This window comes from Patella vulgata, chromosome 2, assembly GCF_932274485.2.
Source record: "Patella vulgata chromosome 2, xgPatVulg1.2, whole genome shotgun sequence".
Lineage (NCBI taxonomy): Eukaryota > Metazoa > Mollusca > Gastropoda > Patellidae > Patella > Patella vulgata.
In genome coordinates, this window is record NC_065880.2 from 20,017,163 (window position 1) to 20,039,662 (window position 22,500).

The following is a 22,500-nucleotide window of genomic DNA, read 5'->3' on the forward strand; positions in this document are numbered from 1 at the left end:
TATTGGAATTTAACATAAGTTGGTAATAATACAGACTTTAATAGTATCTTAAACAAACATCTCTCCTGATCAAAGAATTGTTTATAAGGATGGGTATAGGCATGGGTGATTTAGCTTGATTGACTAGCTAACCTTATCAATGATGCATGTTGTTATAGTTTTTCCAAACAGGATTCTTTTACTAATTGAATATTTTCTTTTAAAAAAATGATATTTTAACATCGAATAAAAAATAAATGAAGTTTTGCAATTAATTTTATTTTAACAATTATGTTGTTTCTGTTGGTGCGGAAATTAGTTTTATCATCAGTTCATCTATTGGATCTGATTAACAATTGATTTTCTCCTTTAACAATTATATCAGTTGTTAACTTTTGTGTCACATTGATCAGATAAGAAAACAAAACCAGGCAAATTAGAACCAGCAGCAAAATTTTTCTTGGAATTATGTTTTCACACTGTTGTTGACTTTAGAATTCCATATGATTGTTACTTCTATCTTGCCAAAAATGTTCCCTGTGAAATTTTGACAAATAGTTATTGAGTTGCTGACCAAGGACTAAAATATTATAAAGAAAACTGATGGTTCATTGGCCTTCTTTAAAAATTTATCAAAATTGTTTCTACTTTGCAATTGATTGCCTGAGAATACACTGTGATATGAGTATGTTATTTTACATCCAAGTTGATCTTGCAGATTATATACCACACATGTTGCTATTATATACTACTATAGCTAGTACTAATACTGTATTACATCAACTTGCACCAAGGGTAATATCACCAGGCGATACGTTTCAAGTCAGTAGCTTGAAGCGTATATATGGTATTAGTGTCAGTGGCCTGTGGCACGAAGTAACAGTATATTGTCGCATACATAATATATTATATAAATGAGTGTCTCTTAGTGTAGAATTTGGAAACCCATTAAACTAATTTGTTGTGCCTAACTTTGATATCGATTATTATCTCTCCTGCAATCTCAACTTTGGGTTTACTCAATGACCTGATTTTGTTGGATAATGAAGTCAAAGTTATTAGCTGAAGTGCAATGACATGTTAATTAGATTGTTTGGTATTTTAACTGGCGTAGGTGATAGAAAATGTTTTTGATGTGGTAATTGTAGAGCCAGAAGAATTCTTCAGAGATTTGTCTATATGAAATATGATAAAAGTAATGGCACCCAAGTTGGCATGTCATTTCATTTGGCCTATATGATAAAGCGTTAAGTGGTTTGTAGGTATATATATAGAGCATTCAGATATTTATGAGCCACCTACATTATATTAAGTTGATTGTTTTATACAGAAATATATTTTATTCTCTTTATGGCACACACAGATGTGACATACGTGCATCCTTTAATAATACTGCTGACTGGAGCAATTAAAATAAAAGATGGATTTCCTGGTACAAAACATTTATAGCTTGACAATGATATTGCAGCTATTGTTTTCCAGGATTTTTTGGGGAAATTCAGATTCAACCCTAAAAAAAAGATACAATAGAATACATAAGTAGGTAAATAGGTTTTTTAAGTTCAGTAAGTGTATCTTTGATCATGTCCTACTGAAACATCGAATGAACTCAATTACTTAATGCCTAGGTCTCTAAATCATTGATCAAAAGCTTGCACACAAACATATTTATTTATTTTTGTGTCTCTCTCATGTACATTATCATCTTCAATATAAGGCTTGATCTCGCTTTAAATACGTACATCTTATCAAGGCATTCACGTAATACCCTGCATATTGCTGCACTAATTTCGATTGGGTACAAGCCCGACTTGTGAGCCTATCAGATTCCTTTCAAGGTAAAATGTCTAAATGTGATAATTGAGTTGCAAAGTTCAAGGTTCATTCAATGTCAAGGTTTCCGTGGAGGTCGCGATGTCACAACCTCTGATTGGACGCTACTGCTCACGTGTCTGCAGATAACATAGCTATAAGTTCGGGAATTGTGAAGTAAACAAGCAACGGCCAGATGTTGTGAAACTCGCAGTCGTTGCTTCAGGAACATGGTACATAATGTGCTTTAAGGAGCTATGAATAAAATTTTGAAACCATACAAGCTTATAAAAAATAACTAAAAGAAATTAAAAAAAAATTCCATCTTCAATTTCATTTAAAATAGGATCAAAGTCCAAGACATTTTAATGCGAACACTTCTTTTGTTTAAAAACAAGAAGTATTCCCATTGGAGATGGCGTTATTTGGAGGTGGCATTATATAAAAAAGAAAGAAATTAAAACAGTGCCAAGACAGACAGGAAATTGAAAAATCAGAATAATATTGACTTTAAACCCATTCATAAGCATACTCTTTCAAATTGTTGAGTAGTTTATTGAATGTAGTTGACAGTTTTGTTGGTCTGTGGTTGAGTTATTCATAGCAAGTTGACAATATTATTTTTTTGTCTGGTTTTGAAAACTTTCATAAACATACATTTACATACATATTTAGTTATTATATCTATTACTGTAAAGACGGAAGTGTTTTGCTTTTCTGACATTATACCCCCATACCCAAAGAGCAAACAACTTTTATTAGATAATGAACTTATCACAAATCTGAAGGATTTATCTTGAGGCAGTTTTATACCTGTTCAGAGCAGATATTATCTGCCTGTTTCGTAGCTGAACAAATAATAATGTATCCTCAACTAGTTTTCCAATCTGAAAAATAGAAAAATATAGGATAGATATAAGGTCATTGTTCTACATTTCCTGGAAACTTTTTCGTACTTTTGCTTGTATAATTTTGAATTATTATGATTAGCCATTATGACAGCTGGCAGCTAGCATAAACATTGGGCTGTTACTATGACGTAAATAAGCATTATAAGATGCCAGATTGAAGAATTAAGGCCAAAGTTCAGATAAAACAGAAACCTGACTTTGATGTAGGTTATTTACATACATGTTGGTGATTTTGACAGAGGAATGTTTATAATATAAACTAATCTCTATACTTGTTATAATAACTACCTTCATTACCATAAGCATTATAGAAACTTGATGAACTTTCATATTTTTAGCCTGGAATTTCACAAAAGATTTTAAAACATTTTAAAGATAAAAGCTTAGTTAGCATTGAATTTTTTTTTCAAGAATTGGCCTTCTGCATGTTCCCCCATCCTCCCAAGACATTTTCCCCTTGCAAGCTTCACAATAGTGAATAGCCTCCTGAGCTGCCCTCACTACACCCCAATCTCTTTCTTGCTCTTCAAATTCTGGCACAAACACTACTTTCAATTTTTTTTATTATGAAGAAATATCCCCTTCTATATTCTGAAGCAACAAAATGAGCACTAGGTGCACCATTGGTTTGTTTCCTTTCAGATATATTTATATTTCTTGTGACTATCAAAATATTTCTTTTATCTTGATTTAAAAATACACCAATTACCAAAGTAATTAAACAGCAGATATGTTCAGTGTCGGTTTATATTTATAACTTCTATTAGCACAATAATAAATAAGATAGTACAGGTAGTAGGAGAGGGTCACGCCAAAAACAATATTATCTTATTGCAATCTGTTCCTGTTTATAATTACATGACACCAGCTATATTTAATTGAAGGTTATCAGACATGACCAATAAAATTTGATAGGCTGCAGGGAGGACATGTGCCCCTGGTGAGAATTTATTATCTTAAATACTCCAAATTTTATTTTCCACTCAATTTGTGTTTGAAATTAGCATTTCGATAAGAATGACCTTATTTTTGTATGGCCTTGTTCCTTATTTTTAATGTCTGGAGATACTGATATTAAATTGACAGAATCATGTAATTCTTATCAAAAACACAAGACAGCCATTACATCAATTCTTGATTACAGGGCTTCAGCTCATTTTTAAGAGTGCAAGATACTCCAGATAATTGCACTTGTTTGTACCACTTTATTTTACTCTTTAACTGGCAAAATAAAACAGTAACTCGCCCAGACCCTTAAAGATAAACTGAAGAAAACAATGACCAAGTTAAAAATTACTATTCAGTTGTTTTTAGGGTTGAATTGGCTAACAGGCTCATTTGTGAAGAGCTCTAAAAAAAACATTCTTTTAATCTACAAAATTATCAACAAATTTGTAAGCTAACTTACATGGTGGGAACCGGGCTGTAATTAGATAATTAAATGAGGCTATCAACTGTAATTTCAGGATCAGCATGGAATGTGGATGAACCAAGTGATTCCTCATCGGACACACAGACCAATAAATCCGATGAGGCAGATGTGCGATTTAATGCACAGTTGTATTATACCACCCCTCCTACAGCAGTAAGTACTATTTTAGCTATTATTTCTAAAATCAATGAATTCAATATGTTTCACCGCTAGAAAACTTATCTGTCAGAAATTTAGTTGAGGAGCATGGCTGGTGCCAGACTTATTTCCATGCTAGGCAGGACCAACTACTTGCTCTATCCCCCTACTCCACAAAAATAAAATTGCCAACATCAATTGTACAAAAAATTAAAAGCATAAAACCAGAAACTGCTGCAAAATTTATTTTAGATTGGAAGAATGAATAAGTAACACATCAACCATAGATTTTTTATTATCTCAAATACATAAACTGTGATCCTAACGACTGTACTCCTCTGAGTATCAACCTTATCACTGCTTTGAAGAACTTGCTTTCCATTCAATTTGCATTTTTAAGCACCATAATTCACTATACAAATGTCTAATTAAATTATCATTTACATGATAAATATGTTTAAAGAATTAGTCAAATAGATTTGTGATTTATGTATGCTGACCAGTTTCTCTATGTTGACTTTATAACCTAATCAAGATTGATGTGTGTAATTTATTGTCTTAAGACCTGAGATCATATTAACCTTATAGTTTAAATCTAATGTGTCACAGGTGCCCTTTACCTGAGTCCTAAATGGCGTAATGGTAAGGAGATCAAAGCCTATTGACAATGTCTTATCTTGCCACATGTTGTCATGTACATACCTTACAGGGTGGAATAGAGTGACAAACTAATTAACCATACTTTTACTAAAACTACATCCCTACGTACAGCTGAAGCTGACAGTAACATTGTCCTTTACATCTAAAGCACATTTAGGTCAGTAGTAGTCGTTTAATTGCTTATATTATTTCGTTAATGAGGTATGAATCCTTGGAGAGATAACCATTTATTAAAGAAATTATACAATAATAACAGGTATGATTATCCAAATGTTATTCCTATGAAATATTCCAGTTTTTGATACACATTTCATTCAATTTCTTGAAATCAACTTATTAGTTGTACAGTGTATGATCTTTTAGAGGCATTTAGTAACTGGATAGAGCAATAAACTATAACACACTATAAGTATGTGTTATAGTTTATTGTACAGTGTACATTTAAAGGTTAATAACTCATCAATGATCGTGGTTTCCTCCAACTGCTAAAGACCCCTACGCGCAAGCGACTTATTGAAATAAAAAATTGAAACCATATGTTAGTCCTGAAATGACCTAGTTTGTGCTGCGTGGACGTTAAACCCCATTTCTCTCTCTCTCTCTCTTTCTCTCTTTCTCTATGGTCATAATTTTTAAATTTAAATCTCAATAGAATGGGTTTTTTGGTTGGTCTTTAAGCAACATTACAAATATTATTACAAAATGCTTTTTAGCCGGACAATGACATTGTATTCTGATTTGAATACCCTACTAATAAAAATTTCAAGAATACTTCCTGTTTTTTGTAAACTTTGTATAAGAAATTTAATCATTTTAATGAGGTTACTACCAGTAGGTGCAATACATAATATACAAAATGTGGTTAAAATGTTAACATAAGAAACCTCTTAAAGGTAGAGAAAATTAGATTTGTAATAAATGAAAACCTACTGTGATAATTGTGAAGCGTGCACTCATAATAACTTTACAAATAAAGAATAAAATGATATAACATGGAAAAGATGCTATTCAGCTATGTATTTTATATACCTTTACAATGAGTTAAACCAATCATGTAAACGAAAACTCTTTCCGTCTGCTCTGACAGATGTAACTTGTTGAACACATTAGGAGGCTTTAAATTTTACCTACATAATATATAAGTAAATTATTTATAAATTAAAGTAGCTTATTTAAAATTTTTACATTTAATGTTTTGATTTATTTCTGTAAATGTTTGTAATTTCGTGAATTATTAATGATTAAATATTCTGACCTAACAAATTACTAATATTGTATTTTAAGCAGAGTTAGTTGTCCTTGAGTAATTGAATATAGGAAAGATAATTTTGAAATGTCACAAGGTACAAAGAGCTTCGATTATTTCCATTTTGGTTACTAATTACTGTGATAATTAGTATAGTATTTTAAACATTTTGCCATCAGGTTAGTTTTTGGACAACCCAATCAATGTCAACTGGGGTCTTCATGGACAAGTGACTTCTGGTGGTGATGAAGTCTTAATTGATTAGGCCAACCTTGCTGTCGGCACGCATTTGTAATACTAGTAGCTAATTGGACTGCTTGCTTGTGGCAGTGTTGAAGGCAATGGACCTTTTTCCCCAAGTAAATCACTTGTAGGCACTGTTGCTAGTTATCTTGTCTAGATGGTTTGTAGGAATACCTCTAGCCTGAAGACACATTTACATATGAGACTACTACTAGCAGAAGGGCAATAACTTCATCCCAGTATTATTACATAAAACGTGATAGAGATTGTTCATCTATTAGATGAAGTTGTGATGTTCATATCAGAAACATTATATTGTGTTGTGTAGCTGATTCTGAGAGTTACATTTCATTTGTTCATTTCTACTGTCTGTGGACCTTCAGTGGGTTGCTTATTATTTACACAGTTCATTATTTTATGATTTAATCAAGTGTTGATTAAGATAACAAATAACAAGCCAACATAAGGATGTATATGAATTGAAACATTTTCTTAAACCGAATCAAAATTTTATGGTAAGTTCAGTCAGAAGTGTTAGTTATTTTGATATATGCTTTAAACTTTCAATAATTTTGTTGATTGATTCATTAATAATATTTTTTTTTTCTTTATCTTAATTAAATTTTAAAAAATTATTCTCTTTTAGAATATGGTAAAGGGACCTGAAAATGACAAACGGTGAGTTTTTTTCTTTTCTTTTTTTATTAACACATCGGGTGCACAATCACTTATATGTTAAATTACTAAGGGGTCAATCAAATTTTAATTTTACCAATTTTATCGAAAATGTTGGAATTGTCATACCTAGCAACAGTAGTTGTTTAGATGTTATTAATTGGATTATGTCATGAAGTTGATTGTTTTCTTTGTCTGGCTAATTAATACTAACAAGGTGTAATGTGAAAGGTAGAATAACCATTAATATTTGAATGTCTTAACAGTGTTCCTAATTAAATCTTTTCATGACAGATTATATAGATTTTGTGTCATTAACATGTGTGCAAAGTTTTAATTATATCCATATGGTTGCCCAAACTTAACAACATTGATAGTTATTAGATTGTATAACTATCAGACAAATAAACAAACATTCCAGTCTACTTTTTAATTCTTGTTTTACAACAAAACTGGATAAATCTAGATATTTTAATTGTTCATAAACAGGAATACAACACCGCACAATACAACAAACTAACTAGAAAATATGAGACAAACCCCATGTACACTAGTGTGATAAAACATGGACATTATGATTGAAGTATTCAGGTGTTCTATTATTCTTCCTAATATCTGCCAATGACCAGGGATTTATTCAGATGTAACAATTAAATCACTATATGCTCTAACGGTTGTATATTATAAATTCATAATAAAGATTATCCTATATATGCTCCAATGAGATAGATGAAATAAAATGGCATTTAAATGTTCTACTGTTCTGCTGAATAATTTATATTATATTAAAGAGGGATATGCCCCAATAATAGTAATGTTGGCTTAATGGAAAATTGAAAATAAATAATTTAGAAATGTTAGTCAATAGAAACTAATTTGACCAGATATGAAGTGTAATAGTCAATTAAGGTTTGTTAGATTGTTTTTATATCATAAATTTTTCAAGGCAAAATCAATTTGATACAATAAAATTGGGTTTGAGTTTTATTCTATGTATTAGTAAACATATTGTCAAAACACAAAAATTCCATTGAAGTTAGAGTTAGTCACCCATATCTGACTTGAATAGTGTATATTTTGCTGTGGAATAAAGATTTCAATAGGTTGATTTAACATGAAGAAACTCCCTATAGTTCATTTCTTATATTGTACATACTTTAGTAGTTGTATTTTTCATTGTGGGCAAATGTTCTTCACCTGTTTTGACATTATGCCAAATAAACTTGAAGATAGGATATCTTTAATATGTATAAAGCTTAAAAACAAGTCAATATTTTGTAGTAAGTTACATTTGATATCAATATCTTTATTTTATAATTCATAACTTTGTGTGACTGATTGGTTAGATATTCTAAAATGTTCAATAATCCATAACGTCTAATTTTTAAATCAAATCGAAACAATTGGCAAAAAAGATAAAAACAAAGAACTCAAGAGATGTTGAATCGATTGTTTTAGTACATTTAATAAAATTTAATGATAAAATATACAGATTGGTAAGCATTAATATTAATTTTACCTTAATTGCAAGTCTAGACATAGATTTGATTATAAGTATATAAAGGTAGAAAGGTATTTACTATAAAGATTAGCGTCACATATATAAATATTGAGGAGATTAAAGTGTTGGGTTAGACCCCCACTTTTCTAACAATAGGGGTTTGTCAGATCGAGTATATTGAATCTTTGGAAATAATAGATTGGAATTACTGGATTGTTCTAGTGTTCACTGCTAAGGTTGTTTAATTTTACAGTTTAAATATCTGTGTGACAAGAATTTGTTTTGGATAAGGTCGCGGTATAGGTAAAAGGTGTTGATTTCAGGTCATGTTTGCCATGTTGATTTAATGGGCTCAGGAACGACAAAGTTTGCTCAGTTTAAACGTTTCCATTGTGATTCAGTCAAATGACCCGTAATGTGACATTATGCGTGGTCGTTGAAACACTGATCTAAATGACTGATTCTAAATAGTGTTTTTTAAAAAGATAGGAATTGATATTCTGATCATTAGAAACTATTTAGGGAAATATATTGTTCAATGTTGAAGTTTAAATGGTAAGAATTATTCATACTTCTAATGGCATTTGTTTTTATTTTCAACATTTAGGTACATTTATACCTTTTGTATTCTTTGTAAAATTGCACTTGAAAACTTTTTTTAATCCTTATAAATAGAAGTAATATGAATAAAATAAGAGTATATGTAGAGACACGTACCAAGTGATCTGTTGTATATATTATGATAAGACAATAATACTAGTAATTAGACACAGCTAATTAAAGTTTTAAAACAGGATAGATAGTAAGGTTATTAAGTATATAAACTCCTACTCTAATTATTACTTAGTATGATTCAAAACTTCTTCCATAACTTAATCCTTTGCCTTTGTCATAGTATTATTATTATTATTACTTAGAGAACAATAAACCTACTATACTTGACTTAGATAAGTAATATGTATGTATACATGTTCATAGGTGCAGTATCATTTACTTATTGTCTCACTATGTTCAAATATCAGATACAAAGAAAAAGTCATGAAGGATACTCATGTTTTTATCTGGTAAATAGTTAATTTTGATTTACATTGAATACATATGTGGTGTTGGTTCTATGTGTGTTATATATTATTTTGTAAATTATATGTCAAGGTTTTCAAGACATAGTTGGGTTTTTTTTTTGTTTTGTCGGAATTTCAGTGATAGTTCACAGATTATTTAATATTTAATCAGTGAATCATTCCACTGATGTTTTCTTTGAAAAGTTAAATAAGTCTGGAGGGAAATGGATGTCAAAGTAATCAGCATTCTGTAAAACAAATGTGTTACTTTTGTAAACACAGGTCTAGTTTAAAAAGCTTTACATCTGATCTGTGTGACTAATTAAGTAAAGTGTTACTAATTATACTATACTGGAAAATTGTCAGTCCCAGTGAACATCTTTTATCTAGTGACCATCTGTACCTAAGGCAAGATTTACTGCTGCATATGCCAAGGTGTGTGGCATTTCCCTTTCATCTTCTACAGCCCATCATTAGTTTTTACTACAGTGCACTGATGTGATAAAAAACTAGGGGTGAAGCAAGGTTACTGTCTATTTCCATCTTTCTTTTATGATTCACCAGTATAATTGTGATCGGTATAATTGCAATGTTACATTTTTCTTAATAAAGTTGATCATACAGGACCTTTTTTTTGTGGGGGAAATATTAAATTATATTTGGAATCTTATAGTTGATGAGTCATCATAATCAAGCAAAATATTTGATTCCTGGGTACAGACTCTGTTTACCTTTAGCTAATGTTTTATTAACTACTCTTAATTAACAAAAAGCTCTTGAATTAAAATTGTGATATCTGACTACAAACATCAAAAAATCCAGTTTGATAATGAATTCATTTTGTGATGTAATTGTTTGAATATTTGAGTGAACAGCCCATGGGGAGGTAGTTTTCTAGTCTTTGATTTCACTAATGAGCTCTGACAGTAATTGGGACAACCCGGGTTGTAAAAAATCTCTATAACATGATACAGAAAAGGAAAGAAGAGATTTGTGTCATCTAAGGCATACTGTGACATGTGATTTCTATTATTGCTTTTATTAGCTATTCCGGTATTAAGGAATATGTATTAAGGAACTATACTTCTGTGGTACGCCCACAAACACAAACGTAAGAAATTGATCTAGTTTTTAATCATCTAATAACATTGCAGGTCATTACCTGAATTAGCCGATTAATTTATCGGACAATTTAAATTTATAATTTGTAAGAGGACGTCCTGATAAAGATTCCAAATCAATACAATGTCCTATGTTTTAATTGTGATCTTATATTGACATTAGGGATTCAGCTCACAACCAGAACAGCTTGTTAATAATGAGATCTGCTTAATAATTACTTCTATAAGAAAACTGAATCCGTGGGTTCTATCTATATATCGATTATATAAAAATATATGTTGGCCTGATTTCTAAGTCTGAAGGGTGACAGGTGATTAAAGACTATTACGAAGTGTTCGACTATTTATGTATTCTGTCAATGGGTCAGTGGGATGAAATCAATGTTTTGATCTTTTTTACGGAGCAAATTGGATAAAGTTTTATTTGGTATCGGGACGTTGATATTAAAAGAAGTGTTCTTTTCTTTACGTGGAGTTTGTTTTAAGATGAAAAGCATTATATATTGTTTAGTTAGTTTAGACCATTGATAGTATAGAAACATTTAGAATAAATACATCAAATTATAGGAAAACTATGGACCTATTCAGGTAAATTGCTTAAAATTCTTTTCTCTTACTTATAACATGCTACAAAGAGGAATTTCTTGAATTTTAGCTAATAAATTCCTTTATTTAACAGAGCGGAGGGACCTCGTAGTTTATACAGAATAAGTCGACATTTGTCACGAGAAAAACACAGAGTAAACACATCATCCCGACAGCGATCTGTTAGTTTGGATTGGTAGGTGAAATTTGAATTCACCAATACCTGTGTTTGCATGCTAAACTTACCTCCATTTTGCATGTTTTATATTTGAAAAATAAACTGAGTCAGTTTTTTTTGTCCTCCTTTATTTCTTTCTTTCTTGTGCTTTAAATTTGTTTTATTTTATAGAACTCAACATAATTGTGTATTTAAAGGAGCTAAATCGCTAATGTTTGGGACATAGAAATTGAAACAAATGGGTCGCAATGCATATAATAATATAATAATAATATAATATTAATGTATATGAACTGATTTACATTCAATCCTTTCCGTTTTACTCTAATATCAAATCAGTTATGTTCGCCGAAATACGCCAAAAGTCTCAATCCAATGGCAATCTCTAGCATCTGCTCTTCAGATAAGATTATGGCTTCACCGTTTGACATTAATTGTGGACTGTCTCGCCTCGTTCTTTCAGTCCCTTGTTACAAATGGCGCTGAAACGCATTATGGTACCGATTCGTGTACCAATGGTAAAATGTTTATTTTTGTCTTAAATATTGGATATCAGAAGCCCATCTTTTCCTGGTAAGATCACAACATCAGTGTTGATTTAAATTGCCAAATAATTCTGGTTTTCAATGTCGAAGACTTTCGATGATACTGAGTTAGTCTTAGCTACCTTGAGTTGTGTGTATTGTATTGCATGTGTAAATCATTGAGTTATGGACAAGTGTTTGTATATATTGATAAATGTATATTGCAAGTGTAAATCTATAAAATTGATAATTAGTGTGTAGTCCTAAATACTTTATGCATCCTTAAGTGTGTATTTGATTTGATTTGATTTTGATTTTATTGTGTAGTCCTAAATACTTTATGCATCCTTAAGTGTGTATTTGATTTTGATTTTAATTTGCTTTGTAGTATTTTGTTTCAACCAGTTTAGTATTATTACCATTGTGTTTTTTTGATTGTCGTTTTGTGGATTTTTAAAGTTATTGTGTGAAGTGTAAATTTAGAGCCTCTTTAATTAAAATTTTCCCACTTTAGTAGAATGAACATTAATTGTGTAAAGTTTTTGAATTTATTCACACAATAAATCTCAATTTTTTCTTGAAAAAGATACTAGATCACAATATCTAGAAAATTAATTTTTGAATGGATTCGAAATGAATACCAGTAAAATCATTCAAATTGGTTCCTAATTTTGTTTTTCAAAATATTTTACAGGGGTGATGGAAGATCGATAAGATTATTAAATAGCAATGAACAGAACATGGAAGTTATGCCGTCATTAACTGCATCACCAAGTGCACCTGCTCATCTAAGTAAGGGTGGGGTTAGCCCCACCCCAATCAAAGCCAAAGCATTCTCAGGTGAGTCAATTTAGTAACAAATTTCTTCAAAGGTTCGCTAAATTTACCCCAAATATTGAACAATTTGTCACATATATAAAAAAACAGACATGTTATATATTTTCTCACCAAACAAATGTTATGTTTTGCTAGACACTTGTTGTTCCTTCGATTACAATTGTTGAACTTTGTTTTTAAGTCAATATTTAACACAGCTTACATGTTTGATTTCAGTTACTCCACGCAAAAAAGGTTCAACAAGTGACCCTGATATCTCGTCACCTCTCAAAGTTGAGAAACGAAAAAGTGACAAAAGACCATCATATGATATTAATTGTAAGTTAAACTTAATCTGTATAACATTTCACTTTCTGGAGATACATATATATTTTTTGTTCATATTTAATATTTCTCCCTCGCAGAAGTTTTCAGTTTATCCAAGCTTTACTGCGTCTGCTTGCACCTATGGTGAATATGCCAGATTAGCCCCCACAGAATAAAATGTGTCAGCTTTATCTGAAAACCACATAGGTAATCTAACCTAATAATTATTGCCCTCCTGTGGTCTCTACTAATCTTACCACCTAATTGCTTAAATAAAGACAAGGTAAATCTGACACCTGACTGGTTTCAATGGCTTTTATACATTAAGCATGTTGACCCAATCAGATAGAGAAGTCCTGCCGACTTGAAATTGTTTTGTTTAATACCTGTGGCTTGGACAGTGTTTATGTTGCAATATGGACAATATTTATTGACTCTTTACTTGTTTCAAATTGAAAACAAATACCACATTTCCTGGACTTAGTCTGATATTATTATACCAGGTATTTGCTGTCTATCACAATATTAGGTTAGATTGAGAAATAGTAAAATATTGATCCTGATAAACAAAGAACACAGCTCATCTATACATATTTACTCTATAATTTGTTGAGGTTTACTCATATTAAGATCTTTGTTAAGTTAAATGTCAAATGGTAGAGTTTAATATCAGACAATTTAATATCTCACATTACATGAAAATCACTGGAGGCCAAATCAATATAACACAACTTCTTCACATGCAGACCGCACATCATCTTTGGATATCTTTAGATGCAGACATATATTTTAAAAGACATGTTTTGAATTTTCAGCTTTATTTAGTGCTGTAGAAAACCAAGATTTGGATCTTGTTAAGGATATATTAGATTCTAACACAGTTGATTTGAATAGGTGAGTGTTTTGTTTTTAATTTTGCAATTGATAGAACAGCTTTTACTGCAATAAAAATGAAAGTAGAATACAATAAAGATTTGAGTAAAACTAGGTAAGCTTTTAGCACACACTAGGTGACAAGTAATGAAAGGTTAACGTGATGAGCTATTAGGTTAAAGTACTATACCTGTCTGATTAAGACAATAGGTAATCCAGATTAAAGAAGAAAAGGTGAAACCATCCAATGTGATTGATCTTACTCTATAGTGGATTAACATCAAGATGCTAAAATGCTGAGCATGAGTAGAAGTAAATTTAAAGCAATGAATTGTCTAGTCCACCATTCACGTGTTACATCAAATTATCAGCTTGTAATATTGTATTAAAACTTGGTATATAACCATACCTAGACAGGAATTGAGTACTGGTTTCAGTTGACTCTCAAACTGTGGTGGGATGTTGTTCACTTCTGCTTCTCTGAATGCTGTAGAATTTCTATTGGATTTATTTTAAAAACAACATGGGAAATAAACTGTATGTTATCGTTTTAAGAAATACAATTAAAGTTTACCTGCCTGCATGTCAAAATTGCGTAGACAGTTAACCATACATCAAAATAAAAGGAAGAATTAAATATTTTACTTCTGAAATTTTACTGTTGGGTACATGGATTGAATTTGAAATGTTTTTATAATTTTTTTTTTCCAGTGTAAATTGTGAAAACCTAACTCCATTGGATATAGCTGTTATGACCAACAATATTCCTATGGCCAAGATGCTGTTGTATCAGGGAGCTAAAGAATGTAGCCAATGTAAGTTTTAAAGTCAAATGAATGTCAACGTCACTCACTGTTTGTCTTGTTACCCCCGTTATATAAATATTTAATACAATTGTAGGTGGTTACATAGTGGAACAATTTATTCATGAATGTTCAATGTTCAAAAGTTGTCAAAAAAGCTGTGCATGGTAACAAAAAAAGGGAATGTCGTCACTATCAAATTGATCAAAGAAAATTTTCCTCTAACCTTTACAAACAATTCAAGGAGTTTATTTGTTTTATTGTAGTTGAAAAGGGTGGTTCACGACTGAAGAGATTAGAAAGTCTCGTTCATAAGGCAGAGAAGAAGGTTGTTGATTTGACCGCCATCGTTTTGAACGGATCATCAGGAAATTCTGGCATTTCCCCAGCACAACAAAAGGTATGTACATTTAAAGCTGAACCCTAACTAATTTTTTAACCAAAACAAGACGTATGTAAGATAATGTTTTTTTAAAATAAAAGCTAACAGGTTTCTCGTCTCGTAATATTGTCTTATATTTGTTACATCGTTACATTACACGTCATCGTATTTTTCAGGAAAAAGAAAAGCAATTAAACCACTGGGAATTCCGTCATCGTCTATTGAAGAGGATGAAGGCAGGATATGACCATGCAAGTAAGTCATTAAAATTGTCTATTATTAGAAAATTTCAAATTACCAAATTAAACATGTGACATTAACCTCAGTAAATTCGATATTGTTTAAATCATTTTATTTAATTTGACTGAATTGGCATAATCTTATTTTAACAAAATGATGATATTTGTATTTCCAGAGCCTCCTGACTGTCCAACTAATATATCTATATTAGTTAATAGCAGTTCTTCTATTCTAGTCCGTATATCTGAACCTCTTAATCATAATGGAGCTGTTGTTACTAAATATAAAGGTATATACTCTTTGACTATTTTGAATTTTCTTAATTAATGTTGAAAAGTATTTAATTATTGTTCATATTGTTCATGTTCTACATGACAAAGATCAAATATTAGTCAGACTAAATCGAATCATTTGTCGGACCATAGTTGAACTAAATTCATAAAGAAAAGAACCATATTAGGAATTGACATCAGCTTTTACTTTTGATGTTTAGCTTTGTCTGACAATTTCTTATTTGGCCACTTGATGATAAAGAAAATATATTTATGAATAATACTTGTATATTTTAGTTGAATGGAGTTGTTACGAAAATTTTTCCCCCTTGGCTGGTGAATCTACAGCAGAGAATATACAAGCTTTAGAATATGAAATAACTGGTTTACGGAAGGGTGTGGTTTATTTTGTACGAGTTTCAGCATGGAATATGAAAGGTTATGGTCCTTATACCACCAGTAATCCACCCTATGCTGTTCCTTCATGTAAGTTGAATACTTGACCATTTCTTCTAATTGAGTTTCTTGCTTAAAAATGATTATAATTATTGACCAGTTATAATTGTAATTATGTACTATTTTTCTCTCTTTTTGTATTAGAAGATTAGACTTACAAATTATTGACTTTGATTATTTACATGACAAATTATATAAATATGTTACATGTGTATATTTCAGGTTGGCGTGATGTAGATAATGTTCCTGCTAGATTTGATGGTAAAGTTCGATTATTACAAAAATTATTTGATCAAGTTCGACTATCTAGACCTGAACAAGCTTCAACTATCAGAGGTAAATACCTGTTTTTTGTGCTAACTTAATAACCAGTACAGCTTGATGTGTCAAGGGAGGTAACTCATTTAAAAATGAATTGCTGCAAAAAATAAAGAAATCAGTTTCCTATTATGACAATGAAATAAAAGATTTTTTTTTTTTAGTTTAAAGCAATTTTGAAATATATTGTTTGATATAGTTTTGTATTTACTTTTCTTCTGTTGCAAGCTTTTTTCCTTTAAAAAAATGATGCCTCAAGGGAGATAACTCATGAATGCTTTTTAATATTTTTTCAGATTCTGTGTGTAAAGAGCTGGACTCACCACTACAGAAGAAACGAATCAGTATTAAAAATTTATTTGTATCTGCACCTAAATTCCAGAAAGTCTTGAAAAGGTAATTTAAAATATTGAGAAATATAGATGAAGCATTTTATTTTACTAGAGATGAGATTCCATGTATATAGCACAATATTACATTATATATAATGGATAAGCTATAAGATAATTAATAAAGCTATATAAGAGTATTTAGACACCAGTGATTGTATTTTGGTATTATTGTATATTTTCTAGGGGTGTATATATGGCATGTTTATTATATAATGAAGATAGAGTTTTATTAACCTCGGAAGATCAGATACCTATTGTTGAAGTGGATGAGAATTTTTCTGGTACTTCAATTCAATCAGATCTTTACTGGATGATGAAGGTAATTACAGACTATATTTATATTTATTAGATATCACTTTTAAAAAATAAAAACACAAAAAATCTTTTCCTTTTTTCTTTGTAATGTGCACAATATGTTTGTATGTTATTGTTGTGAAAATATATTTATGAATATTTATTTTGATGTTTACAGATAGCATGTACATGGGATGATGTAAAATCTTTGAGACAGGATATGGATAAAAGTAGTAGCGCAGGAACTGTTCATTTCCGCAGTAAATTATTACAAGCAGCTGCTCTCTTACAGGTATATATAAATCAAAGCCTTCATTCAATAAAATTATAAAGGATTCAATATTATTCTTTATCCTAAATTTGTATATTATGATAATAATATTTTTTGACAGAAATAAGATATTTAAAATTTGTCTTTTCAGAATTCTCTAGGAATACAAGATGTTGGCCAGTTCAATTATATTCCACTGAAAGATGCTAATGGTAGTATTGTATTAACTATTGTCAACTATGTCCGTGATACTAAGTTTGTTGGTCTGGGTTCTGGTAAATGGGTGACAGTAGATAAACTAAGCAGACGACATTCATTAGCTGGATTAGATAATACTGATGCTCATAGTCAGCTTGTTAATAGCATTCCCGTAAGTAACAAACATACATTATATTCAAAATTACTTATTTACATTTTCATTGTTTATTTTGTGGTTTGCAGGCAAACAGTATTTTTATATTATGATCAGCTTACACAGAAAAATATTAACATCCAAGGGATTTTATATCAAATCACTGAATCTTAAGAAGACAAAACGATTAAAAATAATAAATTTTATTTTGTTTACATTGCAGGCCATGCGTCTTTATCACCAAGTATCAACTACTTGCCTACCTAAAGGTTTATATCTAGGATATTTAAAACTCCACAGTTCTGTTGAAAATATCCGTGTTCTTGTACCAGAAACATCACCCAATACACTTCCACATTCTAAAATACGAGACTGTCCTAATGTATCAAGGTATGTTCTTTTACAATATTTTTAATTTATATTCCATGGTATATTTCATGGTATTTCTGAATTTGGAAAAGTTCTTTATCAATAATATATCCTTTCTATGGTCTGGCATACAGTATCATATTCAGTTGCAAAGTAGATTGAACCAGTAATATCTGTAGTTAATGATTTTTGAATACTTCTGTTTTTTTAGTGATGAATGGCAATGGTTACAACAGTTAAGTACTGCAGATTTTTCTCCAGATTATTCAAGCCCTCACTCACAATTCCAACAAGATATAACCAAAGCATGTAAACGACTTTTCTCATCATTAGGTAAGCAAAATAATAATACACTGTAAAAACAAGAAATGAATGCAGTTACAAAATGCAAGCAAACACCAGTTTTTGCTTTGAACAAAACTGAATTATATGTAGTTAATTTAATTATGTATCCAGTTAAGAAAAACGAAGAAAATTTCTCTGGATTTTCCGGTCTGATTTCTCTTGTCAGTGATGCAGGATGGAGGGCCTGACAAAGAACAGTGTCTAGTGATTCGGATGGCACGAAAAACTGAGGTCCTGTGTACATGTTGACTTGCACATAAAAGAACCCTTGTCAACACTGCTATCTGGGAAAAGTTGCCCTCATAGCATACTGCATGATGTAATCCCAGTTTAATTATCCTGGTTAGCACAGAAAAGTGGGATGTTAACAGTTATAAAATGTGTTTGTTTTTTAGGTATAAGTCAAGATTCTGGTTCAACTCATCGTTTATATAATCTAGAAGTCATTGAATTCAGTCCTAATGTGTCCTTTATTCTGGTGTTACCATCAGTAGAAGATGTTTGTATTATACCTGGTCAGACAGATAGTCTTATACAACGTAATGACTACACATTTCTTCCTGTTCAAGTCTTTGAATTAAGTAAGTATTGCATTGAAAAATAATTTATTCATTGAATGAATGTGATCACTTGTTAGACTTTCTTATTAAGCTACTGGGGCCTAGGCCTAATTTTTGAAAACTAAAATATTTCTTTGGTTGAGAATTAAAATCCTTGGAACGGTCTGAATACTTAAAAGACCCCTGAAATATTTGATTAAACAAGATTATTACAAGATAAATGCTAATGTTTTATTGTATGCATTTAGAAATGTTTGCATTAAAAGGATTACATTTTAACATTTTGGTGTTTATTTTATTATAGTTCACATGATGACATATCAGAAAGAATTCATCACCCATTATTCCAGATTATCTTCTATATTAGAAATGGATGTCAACTTGGCTCAACAATCTCAAAGAGAGGTATATATAAGTTTTCGATCTAATTATGATATAAATAATATTTTAAATCCAAGGATTGTCTGGACTCAAGGCTAGTCAGCATGCAATTAACCTAACCAAATCGACCTAGATCTGTACTTACTTCAAATTTAACATGTCGGGTATAATTTAATAAATTGACAAATCTTTTTTAAAAAAATCACCATTTGTAAAGAATGAATTTGTGTATTTTTGCAGGCCTTTTCTAATGAAGAGTTATCTGTTGCTAAGGATCAAGTGGAGGTCTCTTCTCAACATCAGATTGATTTAGAAAGCATCTGGAAAGAAGTGAGATGGGTTAAAGACATCATTTCTAATGCTCGTGATAAACAAGTTCGCGGTGGTATCCCGATTTCTACATTTTTCAATGCAGATAATGGAAACAGCACCCCGGATACTGAAAGAAATTCCCGAATATTTGACAATAATAACTCCTCCACATCAATGTCAGTATCGTGTAATTCAAATGAAATCAGTGTTGGTAAAGACAATCGTAAAATAGCCAAATTTTACGACCCAAACGAAGAAAGTAGTTCAAGTGACAATGTATTTGGTGAAGAGACCCCGAGTTTACCTCAGTCTGGAGTTTTGCGTATTTATGCTGCGTACGAGACCGGTTTTTCTAAGACTGTTAGTGTAAAGTTACATGTAACGACCCAGACTACAGCCCGTGAAGTGATAAACATGGTGGTTTCACAGTTGAATAAAGCTGTTGTTTCTCGTGGTAAAAATGGACCAATTTATTCCGAACAAGATTTTGATGACTTTTGTCTAGTTGCTGTGATAGGTGTACGAGAAAGAGTTTTGAGAGATGATTATCAGCCATTACAACTGCAGAATCCCTGGACTAAAGGAAAGCTGTATGTGAGAATGAGAAGTAATGTATTGGCGGCCATTGAACAAGGACAGGCTACCTCGGTGTGATTTGTTAAATTTATTGAATGCATTCTGTGATATGACTAAATTTGTTGAGACTGTTAGAGGTTGTTTTTATGTGATAGTGCTGAAAGAGTCTTTGACCAAAAGTCAGTTTTTGGAAAAAGACTGTTTTTGGAAAAAGACTAAGTTGTTATGGTTACTATTTATTGTGGCTATTATTTATTTATTATGAGTACAATTGTATTAAGTTTTATCTAGTGTGTATATCTACTGCCAGTAATTGTTTTAATTAGACAAATCAAATTAAAACTTGTTAATTGTGTTCGCGATCATTTGTTAAGTTATTCTTAATTCATCAAAAAACAGTATGATTAAATATCAGACTGAAATCATCAATTGTTCCATTTGCAAAACAAAATTATAAGAAACTGTGTCAGTGTTCAATATTATTTTTTCATATAGCAATAGGGGACATAACTCTGATCCACATTGACTTACATCGACAGCATTATTATTTAAAGAAACAGAACTGTAAATAAGTAGATTTTACATTTTTATACCTAAATTCGTGAAATTTCACTTGCTAAATCTAGGTATTATATTTTCACCCATCTATTCTTCTTTCATCTTTTTCTTGTCTGTCAACCTTTCTCTCCTATTTCTATATCTATCATGTAGTTAAATTATAGTAGAATTAAAAGGTCTTTCAACAACTGTATATTATATGTGATAGTATTGTCAATGTATACTGTTATTAGTTCAACAACTAATGAAATAAACAGTCAAAATGAAAAGTGTAGTTTATTATTTATATTTGTATAGGCCCACATTATAATGTGTATATAACCGCCTGGACAGTAATTCAATTCAGTTCTTTTACGCATATGCCAAGGTGTACATAACTACTTTTATTGACATGTCTGCTGTGTGCGTATGACTCATTGCATGGTAATCTATTTTTTTAGACCTCAACCTCATTGGCAGGTGTGTGTGTGTGACCGGGGGGGGGGGGGGGGGGGTATGCTTTTCTAGGTGTATATAACATTTATTGACAGTCATTGCCTGGCAACCTATTTTTCAGACCCAAACCACCTCAGTAACTAGGACATTGGAAGGTCAACATATTAAAATTTATTGCTGCACTTTCTAATTGATGTATTTGATACATAGGGTTATATTTTAGTTAAAATAAGGCCAACTCTTTTAAATTAAGTCTTGAGAATGCTTTGTGAACTCGGGGCTAGGAAGAATTTGTACATTGTAATGCATCGTGACATTTTCTTTTCATATCAAATTTATCTTTAGCCCCGTCATTTTACTAAGGCTTGTGTCTTGAGAAGTATTGTCTTGTCTAGATTTAGCTTAGTGCGGCAGATTAACGTTTAGATAAGGTCATGATATGGTCATGATTATCATTGGTGTCGTTCATGATATATTACTGGCATATTGACCTAAACATCTTTATCTTTCTATATAGGGCACTAAATATAATATATAAACATATGCCACAATCCTTTATCTTGATTAGAAAAATCAATATGTGTTACTATAGTTGGATCAGAAATGTTTATTTTGAAAATAATATGGCTTTGGAGGATACAAGTAAATTGTTCGCTCAGCCAAAATATGTGAAAGTAGCCCACAGGCATAGTAAAATGAATTGTTAAAATATGCGAGTTTCAAAGGAATTCACCTCTGTTTTCTTTAACATTTGACCTTGGGGACAGAGGGTGGGACTTCTGCCTGTGGGTGTATCTCAGAAACCACGGAATGCGCTTATATAATAAGGAAAGATTGCTCTAACAAATCTCCCTCTCTCCCCGCCGCCCCCAGGCGATTTTTCGTACAATCATGAAGTTATGGTCTGAAGTGCGAGAATATTGAAAGGAACCAAGATCTTTGGGATATAAACATGCATTCCAAGTTTCATCAAAATCGGATGAAAATTGTGACCTAGAGAGTCCACAACCTTGATATACCATATTTTTACACTGTTTGCGTTCGAGGGGCGGCCATTTTGTCCGGCAGTTTTGGCCCGATTTTCACGAAATTCGATCTCAAC

General features: G+C 31.1%; 1 protein-coding gene across 7 annotated transcripts in view; it reads left to right on the top strand.

Moving 5' to 3' along the window:
• The window catches only part of LOC126810215 (ankyrin repeat and fibronectin type-III domain-containing protein 1), a 104,299-nt gene extending 83,067 nt beyond the window's left edge, over positions 1–21,232 (top strand). For 5 of the 7 annotated variants that reach the window (XM_050535182.2, XM_050535180.2, XM_056098706.1 and 2 more), the window contains 21 exons: positions 4,169–4,287; positions 7,068–7,099; positions 11,459–11,560; positions 12,761–12,906; positions 13,120–13,221; positions 14,025–14,103; positions 14,794–14,897; positions 15,152–15,285; positions 15,444–15,522; positions 15,683–15,796; positions 16,077–16,265; positions 16,458–16,571; positions 16,850–16,949; positions 17,129–17,264; positions 17,418–17,531; positions 17,662–17,880; positions 18,086–18,252; positions 18,443–18,564; positions 18,972–19,157; positions 19,441–19,541; positions 19,758–21,232. In XM_050535182.2, coding sequence (XP_050391139.1) covers positions 4,169–4,287; positions 7,068–7,099; positions 11,459–11,560; positions 12,761–12,906; positions 13,120–13,221; positions 14,025–14,103; positions 14,794–14,897; positions 15,152–15,285; positions 15,444–15,522; positions 15,683–15,796; positions 16,077–16,265; positions 16,458–16,571; positions 16,850–16,949; positions 17,129–17,264; positions 17,418–17,531; positions 17,662–17,880; positions 18,086–18,252; positions 18,443–18,564; positions 18,972–19,157; positions 19,441–19,541; positions 19,758–20,483 — 3,185 coding nt within the window. In that variant the 3' untranslated portion in view covers positions 20,484–21,232. Of the gene's footprint in view, positions 1–4,168; positions 4,288–6,918; positions 6,937–7,067; positions 7,100–11,458; positions 11,561–12,760; positions 12,907–13,119; positions 13,222–14,024; positions 14,104–14,793; positions 14,898–15,151; positions 15,286–15,443; positions 15,523–15,682; positions 15,797–16,076; positions 16,266–16,457; positions 16,572–16,849; positions 16,950–17,128; positions 17,265–17,417; positions 17,532–17,661; positions 17,881–18,085; positions 18,253–18,442; positions 18,565–18,971; positions 19,158–19,440; positions 19,542–19,757 lie in introns of those variants that run through there. The other 2 variants (XM_050535183.2, XM_050535186.2) reach the window with 2 other exon arrangements.
• Positions 21,233–22,500: the final 1,268 nt, after the last annotated feature.